Below are 26,453 nucleotides of genomic sequence, written 5' to 3' on the forward strand. Positions count from 1 at the left end.
GTTCATTTGCTCTTTTCCCTGCATCTGTGCGACATTTGATCTACTCTGGCACACGGCAGATCCAAGCAGGTATGTCGAACACCTGATTCGAGTGAAGCTTGATCAAGTTACACCCGCATGTATTAAGGCCAAAAAATACCTTGGAGTGCCGCTTCCACGCACTACGGATCTTCGTTGCCTGGAACAGAAATCTACGACGATAAGGAGGTTGGTGCTGCAGCCTACAGTGACGAGACTTGCGCCCGAAGTACCGTACATCGGCAGAGATGGTTCAGACGGTAAGGCACGGGCCGACAATGCAAACAAGCGATAAGGATATTTGAAAACAGGACAAGGTATCAAAAGACGGAGCTTGTCGCTCCAAGCTGGCCCATCAAGCGAACTTTTTGGTGCCGGCTACATTACTGCTGGAAAAAAAGAGGTTATATCATAGGGGTCAAGTTCTGGAGTAGTTACGTGGCCCAACCAACTCCCCATGACCAGCGCGTTTTCTTCCCTTTCTAGTCTTTCAGTGATCATCCCTTTTGCAGCATGAGATATCCAATTGGCAAGTGGATATATCAGAGCAGTTGCCACTCCAAACAGGTAAAAGAATCAGATATCCTGCTACCAAAAGAACCGGGGAAACTGAACTAATCCATCACCTCGCTTCTATCCTCTTTATCATTTTAGAATGATCGAAAAAAACCTTTCCCATGAAACTTGAGCTCGTCTACGTCACTTTTTACTCTGTTTGAAATTCCTATTGCTATTGTCGGTCCGTCCTGCTTCGGATAGTGTTTCGTACTTCCATGGGATGGGCTTGACAGCTATACTTGTTCAGAGGGACTGGGAGAAACAGGACTTGTTTGCATTGACTTCAAGTTTGAAGTATCTGTGAATGGCTGCCTGGACCAAGACAGTCTTGTTGACTTGACTCTCGCTATATCATCGAAGGATACTTTGGTCCAATAGAGCCTTGTGAGATTCGATCAATACGAAGGTAATGGGCGACTCATAATTGAAGGGGACACTGTAGGCTTTCGAAATAAACCTCGACTAGCAAATGAGTGTCTTGATCAATTATTCTCCCTTTGATCATAAGAATCATTACAGTACAACAAATTGAAACGAAAAGTGTAGACCCGCCAATCCGCACCACTTTAATTGGGGCCGCTTGCGGTGGGGGTCACGTGGACCCCCTTTGCGGATGCCGCAGCAACACAGCAGCCTCTTTGCGTTCGCTACATCTTCAGGTCGTTCCTTTGCTTCGATATTGTGTCTTTATTGTCTGTCCTAAACACTTTCTTCATATTCTGCGACCACGAATTGCCCGACGGCCGCGCTCACACGTGAATTTCGTTGCCTGGTCGTCTGAAGGCTTCGTGGCATCCTTGAAATCCAACTTTTCTCCAGCCTCAACGTCCCAGTCCATTAAACGGACCGTCACACATCTCGAATCTAAATAATTTTACCGGAATCACCGGCGTGTCACTCGTTTTGCGCCAGAAACCCGCCATTCACAATGAAGATCCACCTGTCCTCCCCGTTGATCCTTCTCCTCCTTCCCGCTCTTTCGGCAGCTGCCAGCATCAAACCCAGCAGCACACCTTACCCTTCTGCTTCGCGAGGCTCTTATGACCTTACCTCGCGGTATGTGGACACCGAATCGATTTCTAACAATGCCGCCAAAGGAACACAGGACGTCCCGGTAGACGGCAAAGACGGGCGACCGCACGCGGGCCCGTGGGTAGAGACTGGCGCGGAGCGAGACCGAAAGACCGCCAAGGCTAGTGATGATGTTAACCTGGTTTCGACAACATATGATTCCAAGGTTCCCTCATCGGAGCACCTCAGTACAGAAGAAGGCAAGACGATCCCGCACTCCAATGGCGGAGTCATGGATGATCCCAACCGCACAGGCCCGAGAGAGGGAACCAGAGGTACTGAAGGCGGGGTTTCAGAGAAAAAAAGGAGAATTTGTATAATGCGGAAAAGGTGCCTGGTGGTCCCAAGGAAGCCCTTCCGCTGCCGCATAGCGAGGAGCAGAAGCTGCCATCGGACAGTGACACCGCCACCGGGACTGGCGGTCGCTCTGCAGAGGGAGCCGGGACCCTGGGCATGTTAGAGGTATGAAGTGACTCACCAGATGAAATCTGTTTTCCAGCCAAACATACTAAGGGCCATCTACAGAAACCCGCCGATCTTCCCCAGAAGCCGCACGATATCCCCCACCCCAAGTCGCCTTCTCAGGCCAAAGATGACCCTCTTGCCATTGAACGTGGCTCCGCTGGCTCGGGCTCAAGCTCCTATCCCGGCTCATATCCCAGCTCGTCGAGCACTCACGGACAAACCGCAACCACGAAGGAAGCCAGCGACGGACTGCATTCTCTCCTCTTTTCGTTCACCATGATCATTGTTTCCGAGATTGGTGACAAAACCTTCCTTGTCGCAGCACTCATGGCTATGCGACACCCCCGCCTTGTTGTGTTCACCTCTGCCTTCTCGGCCTTGGCTGTCATGACCGTTCTCTCTGCTATTCTGGGTCATGCTGTTCCGACGTTGATCCCCAAGTCCGTCACCAAATTTATGGCCGCTATTCTATTCCTGATCTTCGGTGCCAAGATGTTCAAAGAAGGCCGTGAGATGTCCCCTGACGAGGGCGTCGGCGAGGAGATGCGCGAGGTCGAACAGGAGTTGGAAGAAAAAGAACAAGAGCAGATGCGTTTGGGCCGTCGCCGCTCTTCTGTCACTCCCCACAATCTGGAGGCTGGCCGTGTTGGTGGTCGACCCAAGTCGCGCGGCTCTGCCAACCGTCTGCCTTCTCCTCCGGAAAGCATATCTTCTTCTTCCTCGCGTGGCTCATCGCCTCGTCCTCAGCAGCGCTGGAACGATTTCTTAACTGGGGTCAGTAACCTCTTTTCTCTTCTTCTCAGCCCTGCCTGGGTGCAGACTTTTGCCATGACCTTTCTCGGTGAATGGGGCGATCGCAGCCAAATCGCCACCATCGCCATGGCTGCTGGTCAGGATTACTGGTGGGTGACCATCGGAGCGACCATTGGCCACGGTATCTGTACTGCTGCTGCCGTCATCGGCGGAAGGGCCATCGCTGGCCGCGTCAGCATGCGTGTTGGTATGCATCCAATCTCCAGTCCTTTGCTCTGTTCCTAGGCTTATCATCATCACAGTTACTCTTGGCGGCGCAACTGCATTTTTGTTGTTCGGCGTTATCTATCTAATTGAGGGTCTTTTCTAGAGCTGCATCGGACGGTGGGACTCATCTTGATCGTTCATGGGTTTTGGGTGGTGGGTCTTTATCGGTGTAAAGGTCAAAAGGTCAAATCAGTCTGTGACATAGCATTGTTCAATAGATATAATCTGTGCTTGGCCCACGAACTGGCCAATTTCACAATGAATATGATGTTCGAAACATGATCAAGAAAAATATATACCTATGCATGGGTTTCGTGATGGTCGATCCGCGCCTGCTCTCCTTTGTATCCATATTTCCCGAATAGATATTAGCGTCAAATGCATGGGAGAATAGCTGGCTGAACATTTGCTTGATTGGGCGAACAAGCATTACTTTGCGAACCAGGTTGACGGCATTGCATACATTATCTTTCAGTAGCACGGCCTAAGATACTTCCCGTATGTCACCCTTGACTTCCGGCCCCACTTGGCAGAGGCTCAAATGTAGCCTGAGAGTCAAGGCCTTTCTCAAACCTTATCCCCAGGAATAGGGTCAGGAGGTTAGGGTTTTAGGGTTTTCTGCCTCAGGCACTCAAACTCACCAGAACTGGACGAACCTGGCCCGGGACAATAAATAGTCCGGACGACCGCCTCGGTCACCTGACTCACTAGCCCAACCGTCTTAGGGTTTCCCGTCCTTGCCACATCACAACAAACTCCTGAGCTAATCTTTTTTCATCCTCTTCTCAACCATCCCAGACGTGTCTAGCTATCTCTATACTACATTTGACACCCACAGAATCCTTGTGGAGAGGTCCAAAAGGAATCTTGTCAAGTATACAGAGCGGCCGCTTGGCACACCGCCCAGATGGCACGCGCCGGTGTTCCCAGGGCTACACCCCCGCGTCGCGTTACGAGAAGTCAGAGTCGGGAACTCAATGATTCGTCTGGATTTGCACATGGTAAATCAGCGTCTTGGCATGATGCCCACAATGCAAAACCTGGTAGCAGTCGTGAGTGTCACTGCCCTTTATTCTGCTCTCGGTCTTGATCTCCGACCGCGCGCGCATCTGTGCCCATGTGGACCCACTATTGTGAAATCAACAATGATGTTTTACCATCATTATTTTCAAGTTTCACATTCATCTGACTTTAATATTGTGTCATGGCTCTCATTTCGCGTCTGATCATCGAAGCGAACAACACATTCTGACCTTCCTAGGGCTGAGCATGGTAGCTGAAGAGACACCTGCCTCGAAATACAGCACTTCCGTGGTTCCCGAGTCTCCAGGAAATCCAGAAGGAAATAGCAATATCTCCGGCACCACATTCTTACCACAAGACTCGTCGCTTGAAGACGATGAGACCGATCCCGTCGTCCTTGTTGATGAACTTTCTGATCTTCAGTCTGCTGCCACCCGGTTGATGGACCTGTTTGTCTCTGATGCTTCCGACCCTCGGAACGTTGTTGAGGCTGCGAAGCGACTCACCGATCCGCGAAACACTCAAAGCAAACGCTTGAAACCTGCCACTAACAAGCTCATCAGTGCAATGAAGTCTTTCAGCAGACAAGCCTTTATTGATGTTTCAGAAATTAAGAAACTGATTCCGTCGGTGCAGCCCGAAGACACTGCCCAACCATGGAGTCCATCGCCAATTTTGTATCAAGCCAACTGTGCGCGACTGGCTCTGGATGTGCTTCTTGCAACTCTTGGCTCCCAGTCTCCTCGAGAAGCGATCGAAAGACTGGAGAGCCGGTTTCCGGCCCCGTTCATGGATGCCATTGTCAGAAGGCCTCAGTCTAAGCCCATCGGAGCGAGCACTGCCGAAAAGCAGACCTTTGAGCTTGCGCTTGAAATCCGTACACAGTATTTTATCATGGAGCTAGAAAGGCGTCAGAATGAGAAAGACTTTGACCCGCGCGCAATTCTGAATGGAGTCTTCTATAATGAGCTGGCTCTTGAAGACGTCGATTCCAAGCTTGAGCCTGGCTACCTCCGGGGATTTAAGCTCATGGATATCTTTGAGGACGAAAATGGATGCCTCCCTGATCGCTTCCATGATGATGTGATTGATCGTATGGGCGAACTGGAGTACGACCTGCTGGCTCAGGATCAGTCTCCTCAAATCCAAGATCTGAAACGAATATCCTGGACACGTTTTGTCCAACGTACCGCGCGCTTTATCTATACACGACTCAAAGAAATCAAATCAGACTTGCTACAACAACCCAAGTTGGATGAAGTCCACGACTTGTTGATCGAGGAGATTGAGCGTCGCGAGAATAGGGATCCTGAAACCCCCGAGCCTCGCGAGTCAGTTGTTCCTGCCTCGGTTGAACACGCAGTGCATGAGTCTCCAGCGGTCCAGAACCACCAGACTCCCCGTGAGACATCAATTACCGCGTCGCCAGAGCGAACAAGGCAACCTCTGGGCGAGACCAATTTGCCCCCTCCCAGCCCTATCGATCACCTCGCAAAGAAATCACATAAGACTTCGGAACGGCGCGAATCCGCCAAAATGTATGTTTCAGCTCTTGCCCAAATTCGCGTAGCACCTTTCTAACTTCTTACCCAGATCGCGCATGTTGACCAACTCTCTCGATTCTCTTGCCAAGCGGAAAGAGACGAATCGTCACAACCAAGATTTGTCGCATTTGGAGTCTCAACATACAAGCCGACTTTCTACTACGAGTGGGCACATAAGCCCTCCAATGCCAGTATCGCAGACACGCGAGGAGATCCCCCAATCTCCTGAACTGCATTCCCCTCAGCCAAGACACCCCCGTCGCGAAAGCGTTGCCTCCAATGACCGGGACTTAAATTTCTGCAACGATGATGAGACCTTGAACCTCGACACGCTGGAGAACGAAGCTGAAGCGACCGCCAGTCCTGTTATGAGACGTACCAAGCCGAGAGACCTGTTCTTTAATAGTTCGCGTGAAGGCCAACCTCAAAGCTCGCAAAATCAGGACATGCTATTACAATCAACTGCAGATATTTGGGACTCCCTCACCCAAACCCAAACCCAAACTCAACGCCCAGCACAACAAGTCCAGCCCCGCTCATTCATCGACCGTCAGGCCAATGCCACTAGGATCTCGTGGACTGACAGCGTCGATGGCAACCCCCAGAGCGCGCAAAGACGCCGCGAGGAAGCTACTGCTGCCACCAACGTTACACGCAAGCGTCGTCGTATCGATTCTGATGACGACTCCGACTCTGAGGATGACCCTTTCGTCCGTGATGACCGCACCATCGACCCTGCAAGCCGGCGAGCGCAGAAGCCCGAGCAAGCACAATCTGTGCGGAGATATTCCAGCAATCAGTCTGCGGATGCTCAACTTCAACAAGGATTGAATGCGGCCGATCAAACCCAGCCACCCGCTTCCACGCCGACCAGCTCACATATTGACGCGACACAGGCCATGATGAATGAGGCCCGTCACCGCGAACAAACCGCGCAGAATTCCAGGACTCTGAAACCAGCCATGAAGCGGCCTCGCAAGAGGTGGACTCCCGCGGAGGAGGAAAAGCTCATGTGGTATATCGAGACTATGGGTACTTCCTGGCGTATTCCTTGGCGGAGATCAAGGCCAAGGACAGCTGTGCTCCGAACCCTCTTTGGTTGGATCTGAGTCAACCCGACATCAAAGACAAGGCGAGGAATATCCGACAGCGCTACATCAGGGAAGGAAGAGAGCATGAGCTACACGATAACTTCAAGGCGGTCACGATTGACAGCGCGGTCAGGAAGAGATATCCAATTAGGGAAGGCTGGTGATGAGGATGGCTTCTTTGGTCCCCTCTGACTTGATTTCAACTGCGTTGTTACTTATCAATGCTCGCAATACTCATTGTCCAGGAGACGTGAGAGGGCACAGCAGTGAAACCTTTCTGCTTCACTATCAATATTCCAACTATATGATCCGGTTTTAATTCTAATGCATATTCTTGCAGGATGCACAAGGCTCAGTAATTGCTTCTGAATATGTATGTTGTATCGAGAAGGATATCCAAGTCCAATCCACGGAGAAACGACAGAAGGAATTTCAGAACAGATGTAGAGCATCGTCCATCGGCCCAACAAATACAAGCACCTCAGATCCGCCAGCGGATCACTGTGTCATCGATAAGAGCCCGAATCCCAGGAGTAATCGGGTACATGGTATATGGTACAATAAACAGAGAGATAGCATATTACAGTCAGTCTATGAGCCCTTACAACAGCAGACCAAGGCCAGCGATTGCAGCGCCAATGACTGATGACCCGGCGTGCATTGCGTTCGCGGCATTCACGGTTGGCGATGCCGATGCACTGCTGGACACAGAGGTAATGGCTGCAGCAACAACAGATTTGGAGGCGATGGCGCTAGTACTGGCACTGACACTGGCGCTGGCACTGGTGACCAAAGAATCGGTGGCGGTCAGGATAGCGGTCGGCACGGATGATGGGTTGAGGTTTGTTGGAGCGACAATGATGCCGCCGGCGATTGTGGACGCACTTGCCGATGTCGAGCTAACCGAGGTCGAGGAGGCGGAGCTGGAATCGGACACTTCAATGTATTCGCCGATGCTGAGGACGTTGTAGTAGTCATTACCCCCACCTGAGACGTCTTATATCAGCCTCGATTTTCAAACTTCTCGCTCCTAGGGCATTGGACAGTGTAGTTCAGAAAACTTACATTCATCTTCGGGCCAGCCAGGGCACGTGAGATCGCACTTGTCATCGTCCACCAGGGCCGAGCTTGGTGGGAACTCGTTTCCACACAGACATTGGGTTCCTCCGGTCAGAGCAGCGATGCGGAAACCGCCCTGCTCGCACTTTTCTTGGCAGTAACCCAGACTTTGGAAGGTAAAGTCGCCCTCATCTTTAAGACCAGGGACTGAGGAGTAGCAGCCCATTTGGGAAACGGTGGCCGTCACCAAGGCCGGCAAGGTGAGCGCAAGAGTAGCGAACAGGTGTTGAGAATGCATTTTGAAGCGAGTGTTGAGAGGATGCTAGAATGAAAATGAAATGCGAATGAGTGGATATTTAGCCGAGAGAGTGAAATGCGCAATGAAACGAGGGATGCAAGAGAAGCTTATTTAGAAGGAACGATGAGAAGAGGAAGAAAAGAAAACCCCTGTCAGAATGTCTCAGCGCGTTCGACGGACAGATCCGTTCCGCCCCATCTACTGTACAAAGGACCCATTATTTCGTGGAGTTGAAACGGAGGCGATGACATCGCGAACCTCCCCAATCGGGCCCTGAAACACTAACCGAATGCTCTATTGAACCTATTTGGGCTAGGGGTGGCGGCTGTATTGGGTGACCCTGGTACAGTATTGATCTCCCGGATTCCTTGCTTGTCTTGCCCTTTCGATGGACAAGGGTAATAAGCCGCGCGAGTCACTGGTGAAACCGATCTTCGCTTGTTCGCTGTTAAACGCCACTTGGTTCGTTCGGGGAGGGTTTCATCGCTTCATGTGTGGGGAATTCCACAATTTTGAGAAGCCCCCTTGACGCTGTCCAGGAGCTTTCCCCCCCTTGGTGATCCTAATTGATCGGCCCGTAAGCTGAGTGAGAGAAGATTCGGGGGCGAGACAGGCTCATACTGTAGATTTCACGTGGACCCTTTCTTTTGGCGAGTTTTTCGAATTTGGAAGAGCTCGGGATTTTCGCTTGCCCTCGCGTGTTTGGAGGGTTCCACGTTTCTTCTTAGCTTCTTCCCAAAGACTCCACACCCGTCCACCGGGGGCTTAGGAACACATTCCTTGGCTCGGAGCTGTAGGACTCAAGACATCAGACATCAGTGGCGATCTCACCGTTACCTCACGTCGTCGATGTCATGTGCGATCTTATACATCTCGAAAACCATGCATAGCCGACCTATCGGCAAACACCAGCCGAAACTGGCCAGTTGAGGCAGGCGGCGGCAGCGGCAGCCAGCCGACAGAGAGGGGAAGATAAGATAGTTGGAGATAACCCCGACTATTTATCATAGAAGGAACCCCGAAACTCACCCTCGTGTCATGCATCGAAAGAGTGGAGAAGGTTACTCAATTGGACCATGAAGACATCCTCCCTTCTCGGACTGGCCTCGCTGCCAGCTGTTCTCGCGCTGAACATCCCAGCCCAGCAGGTTCTCTTTCCCGGCGAGCTATCACGCAATTCCGCCGAGCTCTCTGATCGAGAAATCTGTCCGCAGGCACCGAAAGTCACTTTGCCTGACGATGGTCTTGAATCGTCACTAAAGTTCCTCAATGATGCTGCTTTTCGAACCCGCCAGGCTTCGCGGCTCTCACGGGCTGTGCAAGTACCCACAGTCGTCGGCGACTTCATGGAGGATCCATATGACGAGGCATTCGAACCGGTAGTGCAGTTCCAGAAATTGCTGGAAGAAATGTTCCCTCTTGTGCATGCAAAGGCCGAGATTGACCATATCAACCGGCTTGGGTTGGTCTATACCTTCCAAGGCGTGGACACCACCCGGAAGCCCATTCTCTTTATGGCCCACCAGGATGTAGTCCCAATTGATGACCCTAGTGACTGGACTCATCCCCCATTTGATGGCTACTTTGACGGCGAATGGCTCTGGGGCCGCGGTTCCAGCGACTGCAAGAACGTGCTCATCGGACTAATGTCCGCCGTTGAGGAATTGCTCGCACAAGACTGGAGCCCGTCGCGTACCATTCTCTTCGCATTCGGGTTCGATGAGGAGTCCCACGGGTTCCTCGGTGCGGGTTCGATTGCCCCAGAATTGGAGAAGAAGTATGGCAAGGATAGCTTCGAGTTCATCCTCGACGAGGGTGGTATGGGACTGCAGTCCCTCGAAAGCGATTCCAACGAGGTGGTGTACGCTCTTCCAGGTGTCGGCGAGAAGGGCAGCCTGGATCTTGTCCTAGAATTGGCGGTTCCGGGCGGCCACAGCTCGATCCCGCCTTCTCACACGGGGATTGGCATCATGGCTGAAATTTTGTACGAGCTGGAGCGACAGGAACTGTTCTCTCCCCGTCTGGATCCCTCTCATCCCTCTCACGGCATGCTCGAGTGCCAGACTCGGTACTCGCCTTCGCACGTTGAACCCTGGCTCGCTGACAAATTGGCCGAAGGTGACGCAGAGGCTCTGGGTGAGGCCGTAGCTAGCTCGCGTGGTCCGGCTGTGCGATACACGCTGCAGACGTCACAGGCCGCTGATCTGATCCGCGGTGGTGTCAAGACGAATGCTCTGCCTGAGAAGATCTCCGCTGTCGTGAACTACCGGGTGGCACTACACATGACACCCGATCAGCTACGCGAGCGTGCTGTGCGCATCATCAGCCCGATCGCCAAGAGTCACAATGTCTCTCTGCACGTCGCGTTCCCCGAACTTGCTGACAGCCAGGACAACTTCTTCGGTGGTGACGGCGACCGCACGCTGATCCTCTCGCCTCTCAACGAGCTTCTGTCCCCGGCCCCAATCTCTCCCTCGAATCCACTCACGTCCAAGGTTTGGGCTCGGTTCTCGGGAGTCGCTCGTAGTGTCTTTGAGTCGCACCCCAACCCTCTGGTCAAATCGGAGGCGAAGGCCGAGTCGTCCCCGACTGTTGTGGTGACGGGTGATATCATGACTGGAAACACTGACACGCGTTTCTACTGGTCTCTCTCGGAGAATATTTACCGCTGGAGTCCCTCGCGTATGGGTGGTACTTTCAACATTCACACTGTGGATGAGCGAATTCGGTTGGATGTTCACCTGGAGGGACTGATGCTTTACTATGGTATGTTCCAATTGTTCTCTGAATCTGTTGTGCCACTTGACTGATCTGCCTTGTTTTCAGATCTGATCCGCTCCTTCGATGGCTGGAATGAAAAGTCCGAGTGAATAAGAGGAGGAGAACGGAAAGAGAGAATATTACCTGTACAGTCTCTCCGAACGTATCTGTTCAAAGGCCTGCGCAGATGATTTGTGGCAGCTTATCTATGCCCACTTTGCATTATTCTTCTTCCACCGGCTGTATAGGGAAGAGAGACCGATTTACAGGGGACTTGGAACTGGACAATGTAGTTTACGCATATTGATACTCGGCATTCGGTCCTCTTCCACAAATCCATCAAGATCCTTGAATTGAAACGGTCAACACATGTTGAAAACTTAGAAACTGCAAGTATCGTAGATATGCAGCACCATGGAGTCTGCATAATGACTAAATGTTCAAGTCAAGAGAACCTTCCTGCCAGCCTCCAGCTCATTGATCTTCTTCAAGACTCGTCGTCTGCGCTTTGTCTTTGCTTCCTCGCCGACAAGGTCCTCCAATTTCTCATCCGAAAGGCCATTTACCCACAGCGCCAATATTATGAACTGTCAGCTTCTTCGAATCTAGACCGTCTTGCGTACGTTTTTGCCGGCTGTGACTCCAGTGTTAACCCTTCTCAATTCGTGGGACGCAAACATGAGCTATACTTACCGTTTCTGGAGATCATCATTGAGGTAGTGGTTCAAGGTCATCGGCATTTCTTCCCACTCGACGCTCAAAAGGAAGTCAACGAGCACAGAGCTCTTTCCACTTGATTGATCACCCACCACCACAAGCTGCGGCAAATCGATATACTCGCCTACATTGCAGGCAAAAAGCTTGTCAATCTTCTCAAGTAGTGAAGGATCTGCGAGCGTAGACTCTCATTTTCTGTCGGCTTCTTCATGATGTTGATGATGATATTGATGATATTGATGATGATGTTGATGATGATACTGATGATACTGATGATGTTGATGATGGTGGTGGTGGTGGCCGTAACCAGCAGCAAAGAGGTTATGGGTCTGATTTGCAATAATGAAAGAGGAAGTGGGGTGACTCAAGAAGTGGGGTGGAGCAGAAAGGAGATATGATGTGAGGATAGACGTATGTAAAGAATGAACAAAAGCGTTATACACGGGAAGCTTCCTTTTCTGTGAGGGTTAATGTCAATCAATGCGCAAACAGTCAAACGGGCGAACTTGATAAGCTTGATTGTTCGATTGCCTCGGGGGTGACTTTGTCATGTCTCATTCAGTGCATCTTTTCTTTTCTTTCTCGTTTCATTCTATAAAGGTTCCAAGCGCATAACACCGGTTGTATGACTGGAGCTATTACTTTAGGTAGAAATACTACTTTAGCAGGAACTTTGGGCCCCAGTTTCCTACTCAAAATTCTCCATTCTCCGTGGAATTGTACATGGACTGTTCAGAGTGATTTACTGAGATATTGAGAGCGGAAAATCTTAGTATCATGGAAAGCTTCCAGTGTTGAAGTATCTTAACGCGAAGCTAGCTTACTTTGACTTTGAATTGTAGTTGAATACTATTATGTCATGAGATCAGTTCGAAGTGGTGCTTAAGAATACCCAGGGTGGTTTCATCAAGGAACCCTTTAACTTCTGGCCCTTCGAAAATTCAAGCCACAATGTTCAAGGTAAAAGCCAATCTTTCCGAACAAATTTCATTATAATGAAATAATAATACGGTATACACAAGAAACCCCACGGAACGAGCGGACAACCAAGGAAGCACAGACTTCCTCAGACGGGTATCAAGCGCGAAACAAATAGGGTATTGTACTCTTCCGCAAGCAGTCAAGGTCCAGTGCGGCCATTCCTCGTCCAATCATCAAGATCCAAGCCTGCGTACCTGACATAGGATTTGGGAGGAAATGCACCGCATGGAAGTAAAAATAGTATAAATAGATGCAAGAAGTGAATGTGGGTTTAGGATGTCACAAGGAGGGGAGCGAAGGCTCCGCCAACGACGGGTCGGGCAACGAACGTGGTTGTGGGGTAACTGGAAGAATATGAGTTGGGTTTCATGAAAGGAAATTGGAAGGTTGCCTTACTTTCCAGAGATAGTGTCGTACAGATCAGTCAAGGGACGGTTGGTGGGCGTCTCGTTGACCCAGGTTGCCAAGTCCTTGAAGAAGGTAGCGCGAGTGCTGGTCGAAGCAATGGCGGCCGAGAAGCATTGCCAGTCTGACTTGGTGTAAGTGTGGCGGGTATCCAGGGGAACACCATACTTGTTAGCGACGGTCGGGTAAAAGTTGCTCTGCATCTGGTAGACGGAATCCGGCACGAGGCCCAGACCCAGCTGAGCGTCGGCATAGAGGTTGTAAAGGAGGCCTGGAGTACCATGAGGATTGGGTTATGCAATGTCAGTGGAATGTGGCTTACCGTGGGTGCTGTTATCTCCATAGGACAGAGTGGTATGCGGAGGGTTGGCGTCCTGGGCAATCGCCAGAGTCTGCCACTTAGAAATGTAGTTGTGGGCGATGCTGGAATAATTGGCGGCATCGTCGCTGTGGCCAGTCATGTTGGCGATCACGGACATGGCCTGGATACCAATCATGCCCTTGAGAGCGAGGTTGGTTTGATTGCTAAAAATGCTGGTCAATTCTTCGATCATTGAAATAGGATTTCTTTTGCACTCACGCTAGGGATCCAGCAAAGTCATCAGTGGAGATTTGGTTGGCAGGGTATAAAGCATCATCCACCAGGTATGTGGTCCACTTCTTGAGGAGGTTGTAGTGAGTGTTCAAATAGTTGACGTCGCTAGCCTTGAGGGCATAAGCCAAGGTCATGATGACCATATTGCCGCACTCCTCCAATGGCATCTTCTCGTCATTTCCGTCGTCATGACCAGTGGCGTTCGGGTAGGCCGAGCCCATGTCGTGCATGGCGTAGGTGTTAGGGTACTTACCGGCCTCCTGATTCTCGTACAGCGGTTCCATGACAAGCTTGAGGAGTTCGGGGTTCGAGTACAGGAAGATAGGATAAGCCGGGAAGATAACATCCACAGTGTTCATGTTTCCATCAGACGAGATCTCCTTCAAGAACAGGTACATTTTCTCCTCGGTACCAGCCAACTGAGTAGCACCAAATGCCTGACGAGCCGAGAGGGAGGTGAGCACGAGATAGTCATCTCCACCAACAGCAAGGGAATCTTTGGCAACCTGGCTATCAAATGAGCTGGAAATCCCGCTCGAGTGCTCGTAGTCGCTGTGGAAGAAAGACAGCGCGTCGAGCTCAGAGTCGAAGTAGCTTTTCCAAAGCGAAGGGACCGGAGCATACGCCGAGGCGCCTTGGAATTGAACGGCCTCATCTTGAGCAAGACCAAGCGAGAACAGCGTGCTGACGGGAGTGTCGCCAACAGCACCCAGGTCAGACGAAAAGCCGAAGACGGGCCAGTTGTCATTGATGGCGCGGAATTTCGTGTCTTTGGTGTTGGCCAAGGAACCATGCGATGAGAATTGACCACGCACGACAACATCTTGACCGGACTGGTAGCTCATGCCATTACTGAGATCGGTAGCCCAATACCAGTGGCCCCATTCACTCTGCTGGTTGACCTCGGAGAATGCCAATTGGGTCTGGCGGTACACCTTGTGGTACGCGACATCGTCGGTTGTACCGTAATCCCACTGCGCAGTGGTACTGCGATCTCCCGAAACCCATTCTAGATTTTGTCAGGTATCATGCTACATGTGGTCCTGAAATAACCTTACCAGCTGAGATATCCGCATAAACTTGCACATTGTGCTTGCTACCATCCAAGGAAGACACTTCAACGTTCAGGTATGAGAAGACAAGGGATTGGCGCATGAGATCGGTAGGCGTAATCGGCGACATGAAGGTGATGTTCATTTCCACTTTGTCCAGAACGTTCATGGTGAAAATAGTCTTGGTTGAGGTATACTCGAACCCGGTCTGATTCACCGTTTTGGTGCCCGGCAGGCCCATCCATGTATACGTCTGACCGTCCACACGGACCATACCAGCCCAGCCAGTGACCTGATTTCTATCAACGCGCCAACTTATTAGATAGATCCTCGATGCCATTGAGAACACCAACTTACTGCCAAAACACGGGCCATTCGCCGGCGAGGTAGCCTCCATCTCCTCCATCGCTGCCAATGTTCAGCCAAGTACTCAGGTACGGCGACTTGACAGCCAACGGAGCCGCCGGGGGACGAGCTGGAGTGAAAGTCGATTGCGCTCCCACAGAGGCAATGAAGGAAGCAGCCAGCAGACCGAGGCGAGACAGCTGCATAGTGACGGGTCGGAAAGATTGTCGACGAAGAAAAAGGAGTGGACGAGATCACAGGCGATCAAACGAGGAGCATATGAGCCCTGTTTTGTAGTCTGAGTGCCTCGGAAAAAAAATGATAAAAAAGTAAAATAAAATTAAAACAAAAAAGAACTTTGACAGCTATGCTGCAGCAATGCTTACAATGGATGCGCAGAGGTAAGGATCGACGTTGTGTTTACCGGAATGCCAGGGACATTTTTATAGTTGAGCGCCCAGGGGATAAAGGAGAGAGCTAGGGCCCGCATGCCAGAATGTCCGGCCCACGGCGAAGAAAAGAAAGGAAAGAAAAGCGGAAATGGATTAGTGCAATGGGGATGGTGATTCCATCGAGCAGCAGACCTGCATGTACTGGAAGTCCCGCGGAAAGTCGGCTGATCCGCGTCAGTGGCCAAGCCGCGATCTCATGCACTAGGCCATATGGGAGGGCCAAATGGGGGATGCGAGGGGGAAAAGAGCACAAGGGGGGGATAGGCCCAAGACTGGGAGACCGTGGTTTGGACAAGTGAAATTCCGAGAGCGAGAATGGTCAACAAGCCAAACATCAATGGAAATGCATGTATCGCATGGAACAAGCAGCGGTGTGTGGACCCACGGCTCCCGAGTCCAGAGGGACCGTCTGCGCAAGAGTCCAGGTGACTGGGCACACGGGATGGCGCAAATAAAGATGTGGAGTCAAAAACGAGTGTTGATAAAGCGAGAGTGAAGGAGTGCGGAGAAGTGCAGCAGGTGCCCCGGTTAACAGGGCAAGCGACACCCCCGCGAGATCAGTGGAAAGTGCCAGGTGTGATGCCATCATGCGACACCCGACCATGATACATCGTCTACTCGGGCGAATCTGGACATTGGGGAAATCGGGGATATTCTGCGGGGAAAAGGGCCGATCACCCTGGGGCACTGGAGTTGGAGGATTCTCAACTTTGAGCATCTTGAATTTTTTTTTATTATTTTTTTTTTTCATCTATCGTGTACAGAATCACCACGGAAAGTACGACATGGAGCTCAGATCTCGGGGACCTGCAGAAGGAGACTCATGGCTGGACGCTGTGTTCAAATCAGAGATGTTCCCCTTGCAGTTTATCCCTACGCGGCAGCTCGTGGGACCAAGTACCCAGTACCCATCTTCGAGTCGCGTAGCAAAATACTCGCCAAGTACCTGGGTACCACGGCAGATCTACGTCCCAGGCCTCCTTGCCGATCTCCTGTGAGACATCATAATTCGGCACTCAGGGGCTAGGACCTGCTCGCTTTCCCCGCCGGCCAAATGCCTAGTTGTATTTTTTTTTTGTTTTGCTTATCATGGAATGTGCGGGGCGGAAATTAAGTGATCACAAAGAAACGATGTAACATCTTTCATTGGCCGTGTACCATCTGAGCGCGGAGTATATCACTGGCACGAATGAATACCAATCACCGACTGTAGTCTCTACAGGATTGGGCATCATCTGCAGACCCGCAGCTCGGTGATTCACATTTCTAGTGACAGTCTGCATGGCCCGTGGTCCGTGGGCGTCAGCACGGTGCAGACCGATTCTCTACGAACATGGAGAATGTCCCATCTAAGACGATATCACAGTAGCACCACCAGTAGAGGTTTTCATTTCAGAATAATGTCCGAGCCACGGCACTGGGCCAATTCCTTCCCACACTTAATTGAAGCAACAGATCACCCTGTAGCCGTGGGCTTTACAAGCGCTTGGCCTGGTCTCAGTGGCCATCCCTTGCACCAGAGAAGCTGTCATCCACGAACGTGGCCAAGCTGTACTACATCTGCATGTTTCTCAATGACCGGAACGAGCACAAGAGACGGGGACATGCGTCTCCTTACCAACTGCATTACCCGCTCGGTGTGAGCATCTGCATGAGACCATTCTCTCACATCGTGCAGACCGCCGAGATTGAGCCATGCATGACGGAGAGGACTCAGATTTGCGGTCTGACGGAGAATCATCGGAGATGACGTCGGATATGCATCCCGAGGTGGAGAGGTTCGATGCTGTACTCAAAACTAGGATATCCCAAGTCCGAGACGTGACATCAAGGTTTTACCATCCCGTGGTTCCGCGATCTCTGGTCCGATTCAGGAACATCATCAGGCACATAATTACAACTCGGAACAACCGGCAAAATCAGAAGAATTTGTGTAAATTTCATAATACACACTAGATATTGCGCATGGATTGCACCCCTGGTACATATTAAAGACAGGTTCATGTACCAAATCATTTTCTTCGTGCCCACGAAACATAAACCACAGAACATTACCACAACCATTCAATTGCCACTGGAAGCATCCAACCTACGAGCGCGCAAGCTCAATACAAAATTCCCCCCCACTCCGTCCCCCCACTAGATGACATAACCTCTTCCGCAATCGCCTCCTCGAGCCTCTCATTATAACGTCTCCGATACTCCGCCTTGACCAGCTCCAGATGTCTGGGCTCCCAATGCAGCCTGACAAGACGCGAGATCAATAGTTCGGATCGCTCGCGACCGGACCTGGATTCCCGAAGGGCTTGGTGAAGAAGAAGGGCGTCACGCATGGGACGATTGATTGCGCCATTGAGGATGTGGGCAAGGGTTTCGCCCTGCATGATCGTTAGGATGGGGTGACTGAAAGGAAAAAGGGGGAAAAGAAATGGGTGTACATACCACCAGGTTCCGCGACTTGGCGATCATAGCGCGAGCGAAATTCTGCCCATAATATCCCTCGTATGTACGCAAGACCTCGCGGAGATGCGCATCGCTCCGCAAGACAATGATGTGAATCATAGCGGTCTCACCGCCCTCCTTCGACACTAGCGCGCGATGCAAATCCGAGACATCCTGACGTATGAGTCTGGTATCTATCGGCTCGCGCTCATCCTGGCGGCGTTCTTCGAGAGCAAGCAAGACGGCGACGCGGAATTTATCAGCGCGCAGCTCAGCACGCATACAGCGCTCCAAACTGTCGTTATACCTCGTGTCGCGGAAGCACGACTTGATCTCGCGGATAGCGGCATTGGAGCGACCGATGAGAGACTCGATGAGGAGTTCGCGACGAGATGTGCCGGCTTGGTAATAGCAATTTGCCCAGTATGCTTCTGATTCCCAGCGGCCGAGGGCAGTTGCGTAGGCAACTTTGCCGAAGTTCGAATTTCCTAGTTTGAGACGGAGGTGTTTGGCGAGGTTGATTCCTTTGCCGTGCATCTTGACCTTGTTTTTGTATTCTTGTCGGAGGATGAGGATCTCGTCAGTACTGAGACGGGGTAAGACTTGGATGATGGCTTTGTTATCGATGTTGCGGGTGTGATTGAGGGCGCCTTGCATGGTTAAGGCGTCCGATGCTGCATCGTAGAATGATACGCGCTTTCTGTCGCTTGAGGGAGAGACGAGGACCACGGCGTCGCCGCGCATGGATGAGCTCGACTCGTGTCGGTCATGGCCAGATGGCCGGCTACGGCGCTTGTCATCTTTGCGATCATCTCGATCGCCATCACGATCTCGCTCTTTTTCTTTCTCCTTGGTCTTGTCCTTGCTGCTTCGGATACGAGTCTCTTTTTCGCTTCTCGAGCTGCGCTTGCGACGGCCGGATTCGGAATTCGATGTACCACCACCATCCAACTGCTCAAAGTCGGAAATGTCATCGTCACGCGAAGGCATCATAATCGGCGACGGCATGGGCGACATAGATTGATAGGTCCCACGGTAAGGCTCCAGTAAAGGACTCGCCGGCGGATGTCCAACATGGCCATGAGCACCAGCAACAGCCAGATTATTCCCCGACGACACAGAGAGACTATGAGGCCGACCACGCCCGCCCCCGGGGGTGATCTCAACAACCTGAGGCTGGTGATGAGACGGCTGAAATTGCGAATGGGGAAGCGGAGGAGGCTGCGGCTGCGGTTGCATTTGCGATTGCGGGTGCGACCTGTCTACGAATTGAGGCTCATTGCTATACCTGTACGGATATGCAGGTTGATCTGCATACTGGGACTTGGAGAATGAATCGCGTGGCTTAGAGAATTGCTCCTGTGGCGAAGCAGTGTACGGCTGCACGGGCGTTGCCTTGGAAGTATACCGGACGTTAGGATCGACCTGCGCATACTGGTACTGTCCGGGCTGGGCATAGTTCACCGGAGCCGCATGAGCGTCGGCGGCAGAGGCAGTGCGGTAATGCGTCGGAACATACGGACCAGACGAGGGTTGCGCATAGGCCGGTTGCTGAGGACCTACGTACTGCGGCTTAGGGTATGATGGTGCCATCGTCGCAGGACCATCAGGGTACCCTGAGCCCGCGGGTAACCCCCCGGGCATGGACGTCGGCGGTCCAGCCTGCGAAGAAGGCGGCACGAAGCCCGGACGCTCACACTCGGGAACAGCCGCCCAGTCCGTGCCTTCTCCAGGGTAGCCAGGCTTGCGCGCACCAGGTTGAGAAGGTGGGAAGCCCGCCGGCTGCGCATACTGGTACTTTCCGGGTCGCGCATAGCTAGGATGACTTCCAGGGTCGTCGCCATAGGCTAAGTGATCATCCGAATCCGAGCCCGAGTCCGAATGATCTCGCCGGCTCGGACGAACAGGCGACACAGGTGGGCGCTGCTGCGAGCGACTGGGATGTTCGCGCGGGTGCGCAACCCTCACATCATCATCTGAATGCTCATAGCGATCATCACGATCACGGTCATCACGACGGCGCGAATTATCCGCACCTCTCTCGCGACGTTTCGAATCATCCGAGTCCGAACGAGCATCGTAGCGAGCGGGGCTACGAGGGGCACGAGATACCAGACCGCGCGGATTCTCGGTCTCGGCGCGAGGATCGCGCAAACGACCCTCTTTTAGCAACTTGTACTGGCGCTCAATCTCGGCCTCCTCGTCAGAACCATAGCTTCGACTAGCCGACTTGGAGGATTTGGGAGCGATTTCGACCACTGGTGAACGGGCGCGGGAACGCTCGCGGGAATGCTCGCGAGAGGGCGAGGGCACTCGGCTGTCGCGCGACCGGGAGCGTTCGCGGCTGCGACCAGGGGACTTGGAGCGGGTGCCCGACCGTGGGTCATTGACCTGGAGCGACATCGTTCCAAGGTCCGGTGGTGGAGATGGTGCCAGATTCGGAGATGTGTTTATTACACAAAGTATAGGAGGCTTCTGGACAGTCAGGAATTTGTGCAAAGCTCGTCCGACCTGTGGAAGCTTGTTCTATGCGGGGTGTAGAGCGGGAATCGAGGGTCCGGACAGTTCTCCAGGCTTGGTCTACTACTTTGTAGTAAACATGGACTTGAGGCCCGCACAAAAGGTGAAGGGAAATGAGAGAGAAGAAAGAGAAAAGAGTTCAGCTCGTATTGCGGCAAGATGACCCCGACTTTCCAGACGTGTAGCGCGTGGATATGCATCTCATAAACGGCCCCCATGCAAGATGCAAGCGCTAATTGGTCTCGGCACAAGATCTTCAGCCGCTCGTAGGGCGAAGGCGCCAAGGCTATGGCTTTTATCCCAATTCTCTTCTCTTGCTATTGATTCTACACTCTATTTAGTTCTATCTACACTTTATTATGTATAAATTTGAAATACTCTACGGGCTATAGATTCTCAAAATCATGGAAAGCTTGATTGGCTTGAATACGGGTTGGTGCGACACATTTTGTCAGAAGGGAAATAGGGAAAGGAGAGACAGTGGAAGAAGTAGAAGAAGTGGAAGAAGCGGAAGAAATAGAGATAAAAAAAAAGGGGGTCAACAGACGAGACAAAGAAGATTGGGGTATGTGCGGAAAGGCAAGCTATGCGAACAGACGAGGAAAGATACAGAGAGCTCGAGACAGGGCTGCTTAACGCGTACGGCGACCGTCGTGAATGGGTCCCATGCGACCACCATACTGCTTGTACTGTTTGGACGGCAGAGGCGCGGGCTGGCCGTTACGATTGAGACGATTAGTTCTCCAGCGCTCGTACCAGACGACGCGACTGGCTTCGCGCAGTTCCGATCGCCATTCACTGAAGACAGACTCCTTGAGGCGCACAAAGTCGCAGTGCTCCGCATTGTAAGGATCAGCGAAGCCCCAGGGGAAACGTCGGCCCACAGGCTCTTCGCCGGATGCCAGGGAGTGGGGATCGGGCGAAAGGATCGAGAATGGTACATGGGGGTTGGCAGATCCAGATCCGTTCGACTTCAAGCTGGCAGGCGAAGCGGGAACTGGGGGAATAGTCTGGTTATCGTTCTCGGCGTCGGTCACCTTGTCTTCCTGGTCCTCTTTGGTCTCGTCATCTGCTTCCGCGGGCTCTGTAGTTTCGGTCTCCTCGGTGGGAGTGGGCACGTCAACGATAGAGTCTTCATCGGCACTCTCCGAAGAAGTGTACTCGTCCTGATCTTCAAGGGTCAAAATCTCCAGCGGGTCAATGTTGGCCTTCTTCAAGCTGTTCCAAACCGCCTTGCGGAGGTAGCCCATGTGGGCTGCGGTGATAGTATCAGCCTTGCTGATAACGGGCACAATAGTGGTCTTGCCCAGGATGGTGCGCAGCACCTGCAAGTCCAGATTTTGGTCCAGAACGCCAACTACGGGGGAGTCAGAGGCCTTGGGAGTGCCATTGGCGGCACGCTCGGCGGCAGCGATATTCTCGTCCAGGTGAACAGGGTCGAGAAGCAGGAAGGTACAATGAATGTGAGTATCCCTAGCGCCGGGGGAGCGCACGACCTTCATCTCCTCAGCGAGCGTTTCTTCAAATTTGCTCTCCAAGAAGCCGGTCACACCACGCATCTGGATATCAACCACGTTGCGCTCGAGACCATTTGAGTCCCACAAGGTCAGACCGACCCGCTCGCCATCAATCTCAGTCTCCAGGTACTGAGAAGTGAAGCCTTCGTACGTGGATTTCTGGCTTTCGAGCTCCTCCAGTTCCTCGGGAGTGCGTGAGGGGTGCTTATGCGCGGGCATAGTCAAGGACTGGCGCAGGAAATTAAGAAAAGATGTCTTGCCCGAATTGCGAGCACCCACGACCAGGACACTACTCACGATTAGTATCAGTCAACTTAATTGAACAGTATCTCTCTGTGGGGACTCACTTGTAAGGAGTGGGGTCCTTGCGACGGCGAACACGGCGAGGACTGTTGACGGTGCTCACGGCACTGCTGGCGTAGCTGTAACGGCCGCGGTGGGTCATACTTTCGTTGCGGGCATAGGGGTCGATAATATCGGCAATGGGAGAGGCCACCCGCTGAGGATTCACAAAGCTCGACCTGGGCCGAGGCACAGCAGGGACCTCAGGAATGTTCTCGCGTGCCTCACCTCCAAATGTCTCGAGTTGCGGGGTGGGCGAGAGATCCGGCAAGCGGGGAGCATTCCGGGGCGCATAAGATTCGCGCTGACGACGCAGATCATCCTCCATTTTCTCAGTCTTGGACATCTTCTTGCGGCCGGAGACTTTGCGTTCGCCGAGTGGCTCGGTGGATTTGGAGCGACGAAGGAATCCGAGGGAGGTACGGCGCGCGTTCAGAATTTGGGCGTTTTCCGGCAGCGCATCGGAAGGAGTGCGCGAAGAGGGGGTGGTTGCCATTTTGGGTCGTAGCTTGTTTCCAATTAGCTATTTGCTCTCTTTGTACCTTTGAGGATTGGCGGTTTCAGGTCCAGCTCCTTCCTGTCCCACACTTACTGGCAGGATACGGGATACAACAACTTAGTATATCTGAAGGACGGATACTTGAGTATTGGCCTCGAGAACAGATTCCAATGTGCAGTTCTCCTCAAAGCGCTATGCGGCGAATTCAATTCGTCGGTATCAGCTCACGAAGAGTGGTTTCACGTCCAATTCGGGCGGTTCAAATGAAGGAATCAGCGCGAATGGGCTAAAAAGGGCGACAAGCTCGCAGCCAGTGTGAGATGTCGGGACTCCGCTGTACGTCGCTACTGGAGGACAGAGACAGGGGAAAAAGAGTCGAAGAGCGAAGAGAGAGAGAGGAGGGGGGGGGGGGAAAACAGAATTGAAATTCGGGGCTAGGACAAAGTTTCTAGCTCTCTTTTTTTTTGGGGCGGGACTTTTTGGAGGAAATTTGGGTAGAAAAATTGAGAAACGGCCTGCTCACAGCGTCCGGCTATTGCGGCGCATGGAGAGAAGAAGAGAATAAAGAAGAGGGAAAAAGGAGGTGGACGAAAAGGATGGGCGAGGTTCAAGATGCGGAGAAATCTTAGTTTATTGATACGGGGTTTCCATCTTAATTGCGCTTTTACTGGACTCTTTCTCGGAGGCGATTGATCAAGTGACCCAATAATGATTTAGCTTCAGAGAAGCGGATACTTTGCACCACCTGCACGATATATCACGGTGACAAGAGTGGTGCCGACTGTTGACACAGAAGTAGACAGGATTCAGGGGTAAAACTTGAGCCAGTCGAGAGTCCGAGTAGGCTTCCTCCACCCGGAGCTGGACGCGGTTCGTCGGGGGCTAGCACCAGACCGGAAGTCGGACTGTCGATGATTCGGGAGCTGGCCAGTTCTGTCCAGTTACTACACTATTCCCTTGTCTCTCTCAGAGCTGAACAGCCAGGACCATGTGGAAATGAAGAAGCCCACGAGGCCCCTGATCAGGTACGTGCGTAACGGGTGCGGTTGGTCTCCACTGCGATCGCCGTGTTTTAACCTGCACGGTCGAAGCCCGTCAGAGTCGCGACTGTCAAAGCGACCTTCACTCCGGGCGCGCGCTCATCAGAACATGGCGGATCAGGTATCTCCAACGGCATTCGAACGATAAGAAACATGGACAGCGGGGTTCAGCAGCGCTGGCGGCTCCGTAGTTGGGTCTTGACTTGGTCCTTAGCCGATACTAGCTGCAGCACCACGTTCTCAGAGCCCCATGATTGACCTTGCATACCGTAGCTAGAGCTAGACCAGCAAAATCAGCCTCATAAGATCCCCTTATTCCCAGAGATTGCATACCCATGCGCAAATCACTCAACGTGCAGCTATCGCCCAACATCCGACTCAAAACCCGAATCAACCCGATCCGAGTCACCCCTCTACCTCCAACACAATCAAACAAACAAACACTGGATGAGTAAGGCGTTCCCCCCAAAACATCCCCGATCTCGCGAAAGCAACGATCCCGACGTGGGGTCCTCATATTCTAACCGCGGAACCTCCCCCTCTGGGACGCGTTCAGGGGTAAAAGCTGAATAGAAAGCAACTATCGAATCCCCCATCCACGGGTGCCTCCCGCGTAGTTCCCCCACCAAACAAAATGATTGTCTACTGCGTACCCAAATCCCTCTTTGACACGCCCACCGAAACCGAAAACGCGAAATTGCCTGCGCGCACGTTCCAGCGGCACAGCTGTGTGGAACCGATGTGGGGCGTCGCGGGGTCTTTTCCTTCAATCTTTCCTACCTGAGTAGGAGTGGAAGAATTAAGCGGTAGTCTATTTTGTGACTTTGGCTTGGCTTGAACTCTCTCCCTTTTTAATGAACTGATCAGGACTCTGACGATGAATGGAATCAATGATCGTGATTGGTGGGGTAGTCTAGTTCCCTTCTAGGTGCTATAGTTACTATTCAACGTGTGACCGTATGAAATTGAAAGATCAGGACGTCGCCTTCTCCTTCTCACTCTCTTTCTTTTTCTCCGCCCAGATCGTAAATGGCAATACCACGCAAGGGGTAGACGGACATGTATGCATGCGATTCAATGTCTTGAACTTGGGTCCGTTCGGTCCGGCAACGTATTTGGCTTCTCCAAAGATCGATGGTTCGTTCGGGGGTTTGTCGTCTCCCCACTTTCCGTTGAAGTTCAGCCAGGAGAGAGGGTAATCGGTACTACCGGCAGAAAAGGTCGCTGTTGATGGGTCGTAGGTGTAGGCGTAGGAGTTGAGAACAGGATCCCATAGGACGCCGCGGTCTGTGTAGTCTAAGAGGAAGCCGGTGGGGAGGTTGATGCCTGGGATAGTATGGTCGTGTTGTCTGGTTGTTCAGCTTTGTACTGCTCACTTGATTTGGGGGTGGGTGACTTACCCTGCAATCGCGTAGTTGGCATGCGTACCATTGCCAGAGTATGAGTATGGTCGAATACCCTGTTTCTCCAATGCGTCGTAGGTGAATGCCTGGCCGCTGGCGTGCTGACTGAACCAGATGGACTGCGGGGTGCTATTGGAGAAGCGGATCATATTGTGCTCCCTGTTCATGTTTATGTCTTATGTCAATGGAATGGAACGGGAAACTTGCGTCAGTCTACTGACCAGTCACCCACATGATCACCAAATTCCAGGCCCAGGACTTTATCGCCTTTGTTGTATCTGAGAGCGTTGGTAAATCTTATCATCCTGTAGTGCAGCAGACTTACGCGTAAAAATAAAAGTAGAACGCATCAACCTCGCCACTACCGTGATCAACTACAACGATCGCACATCCAGTCCCGTTGCCGGTTCGCCCATCACTATCGGGGGTGATACCGCGGAACCATGCCGGCTCAGGAGTCGCAGCGATGCCCTCGTGGGATGTTAGGTAAACACTGGTATTGCCCATACTATTGAGCTGATCGAGATTGTGGAGGGTCAACGGCGACGGGGCATTCGCAATCGCAGTCCAGTTCACCTTAGGGGTTGTATGATCCAATTGGGCTTGAAGATCACTTGGTCGATAAGGATCTTGACTATGCAGCCAGACTAGAGGAGCTGTACGTAGTCAGATCTGAAGTTATGGCCCCAAAAGATTATGTGCTTACCGTAGTCGTATACATACTGTGGGATAGCTGCAGCCGTACTGACCGGGCAGATCGTAGATAGAGTAGCCAGCGGGGCGAACGCCACCAGATTCGATGCCAAGCGCATGGAGATAAATTGTCCGATTGATATACGCGTAACAACCAGGCAGTCGAAGCTTTCCTTCGAGAACGAAGTGCTCAAGCGGTCGCGTCCGCAGTCGAGTTCTTATCTATTTAACGATCAGCATGGTCTCGTCACAAGGTGCAACCAGCTCACCAAGATCGTGAGCCTTCAGCCGGGGCCGGGAATCCCTAACCCTTGAAAGGATGACCGATGAATGATGAGTAAGTACCGGTACAATTTGAACCAGCTCTCCTTCACGTCACGTTGATTTTGATTTTATTCGAGTTGATATGTGGCCAAGCGTCCATCACACCATCACACGGTCCTTGCACCGCATGGTTTCCCTCAAATGGCGATAAGTTTCCATAGTCGGAGAGATCGAGTGCACCAAAGGGAAATTTACAAAGCGGTGGGTGGCCCCTAGGGA

General features: G+C 52.1%; 10 protein-coding genes across 10 annotated transcripts; 4 read left to right on the plus strand and 6 right to left on the minus strand.

Moving 5' to 3' along the window:
• Nucleotides 1-1,504: 1,504 nt before the first annotated feature.
• N7477_006856 (TMEM165/GDT1 family protein) lies at nt 1,505-3,235 on the plus strand (the record flags this gene model as incomplete). The annotated part of the gene is made up of 4 exons (XM_056968519.1): nt 1,505-1,936; nt 1,978-2,109; nt 2,173-3,112; nt 3,168-3,235. The coding sequence occupies 4 exons, from the start codon at nt 1,505-1,507 to the stop codon at nt 3,233-3,235; spliced, it is 1,572 nt and encodes a 523-aa protein (XP_056821315.1).
• Nucleotides 3,236-4,401: 1,166 nt separating this feature from the next.
• N7477_006857 (MYB DNA-binding domain protein) lies at nt 4,402-5,736 on the plus strand (the record flags this gene model as incomplete). The annotated part of the gene is made up of 1 exon (XM_056968520.1): nt 4,402-5,736. The coding sequence occupies one exon, from the start codon at nt 4,402-4,404 to the stop codon at nt 5,734-5,736; it is 1,335 nt and encodes a 444-aa protein (XP_056821316.1).
• A 148-nt stretch (nt 5,737-5,884) lies between these two features.
• On the plus strand, nt 5,885-6,808 carry N7477_006858 (Myb-like DNA-binding protein; the record flags this gene model as incomplete). Its single annotated transcript, XM_056968521.1, has 1 exon — nt 5,885-6,808. One exon carries the CDS (start codon nt 5,885-5,887, stop codon nt 6,806-6,808), a length of 924 nt encoding a protein of 307 aa, XP_056821317.1.
• A 583-nt stretch (nt 6,809-7,391) lies between these two features.
• On the minus strand, nt 7,392-8,147 carry N7477_006859 (WSC domain-containing protein; the record flags this gene model as incomplete). The annotated part of the gene is made up of 2 exons (XM_056968522.1): nt 7,392-7,777; nt 7,856-8,147. 2 exons carry the CDS (start codon nt 8,145-8,147, stop codon nt 7,392-7,394), a joined length of 678 nt encoding a protein of 225 aa, XP_056821318.1.
• Nucleotides 8,148-9,223: 1,076 nt separating this feature from the next.
• cps1 (Gly-Xaa carboxypeptidase) lies at nt 9,224-10,957 on the plus strand (the record flags this gene model as incomplete). The annotated part of the gene is made up of 1 exon (XM_056968523.1): nt 9,224-10,957. One exon carries the CDS (start codon nt 9,224-9,226, stop codon nt 10,955-10,957), a length of 1,734 nt encoding a protein of 577 aa, XP_056821319.1.
• Nucleotides 10,958-11,347: 390 nt separating this feature from the next.
• On the minus strand, nt 11,348-11,647 carry N7477_006861 (uncharacterized protein; the record flags this gene model as incomplete). Its single annotated transcript, XM_056968524.1, has 3 exons — nt 11,348-11,494; nt 11,531-11,561; nt 11,601-11,647. The coding sequence occupies 3 exons, from the start codon at nt 11,645-11,647 to the stop codon at nt 11,348-11,350; spliced, it is 225 nt and encodes a 74-aa protein (XP_056821320.1).
• Nucleotides 11,648-12,876: 1,229 nt separating this feature from the next.
• On the minus strand, nt 12,877-15,208 carry gta1 (glutaminase GtaA; the record flags this gene model as incomplete). The annotated part of the gene is made up of 6 exons (XM_056968525.1): nt 12,877-12,949; nt 13,002-13,281; nt 13,333-13,535; nt 13,591-14,614; nt 14,664-14,956; nt 15,015-15,208. 6 exons carry the CDS (start codon nt 15,206-15,208, stop codon nt 12,877-12,879), a joined length of 2,067 nt encoding a protein of 688 aa, XP_056821321.1.
• Nucleotides 15,209-17,559: 2,351 nt separating this feature from the next.
• On the minus strand, nt 17,560-20,299 carry anxc4 (annexin ANXC4; the record flags this gene model as incomplete). Its single annotated transcript, XM_056968526.1, has 2 exons — nt 17,560-17,832; nt 17,897-20,299. The coding sequence occupies 2 exons, from the start codon at nt 20,297-20,299 to the stop codon at nt 17,560-17,562; spliced, it is 2,676 nt and encodes an 891-aa protein (XP_056821322.1).
• Nucleotides 20,300-21,048: 749 nt separating this feature from the next.
• aspE (septin) lies at nt 21,049-22,771 on the minus strand (the record flags this gene model as incomplete). Its single annotated transcript, XM_056968527.1, has 2 exons — nt 21,049-22,222; nt 22,281-22,771. 2 exons carry the CDS (start codon nt 22,769-22,771, stop codon nt 21,049-21,051), a joined length of 1,665 nt encoding a protein of 554 aa, XP_056821323.1.
• Nucleotides 22,772-24,787: 2,016 nt separating this feature from the next.
• On the minus strand, nt 24,788-26,029 carry N7477_006865 (uncharacterized protein; the record flags this gene model as incomplete). Its single annotated transcript, XM_056968528.1, has 5 exons — nt 24,788-25,163; nt 25,215-25,376; nt 25,439-25,495; nt 25,543-25,873; nt 25,924-26,029. 5 exons carry the CDS (start codon nt 26,027-26,029, stop codon nt 24,788-24,790), a joined length of 1,032 nt encoding a protein of 343 aa, XP_056821324.1.
• Nucleotides 26,030-26,453: the final 424 nt, after the last annotated feature.

The sequence above is a fragment of the Penicillium maclennaniae genome (assembly GCF_028827695.1).
Source record: "Penicillium maclennaniae strain IBT 15551 chromosome Unknown utg000006l:1.0-2513246.0:1.0-2515036.0, whole genome shotgun sequence".
NCBI classification, from domain to species: domain Eukaryota; kingdom Fungi; phylum Ascomycota; class Eurotiomycetes; order Eurotiales; family Aspergillaceae; genus Penicillium; species Penicillium maclennaniae.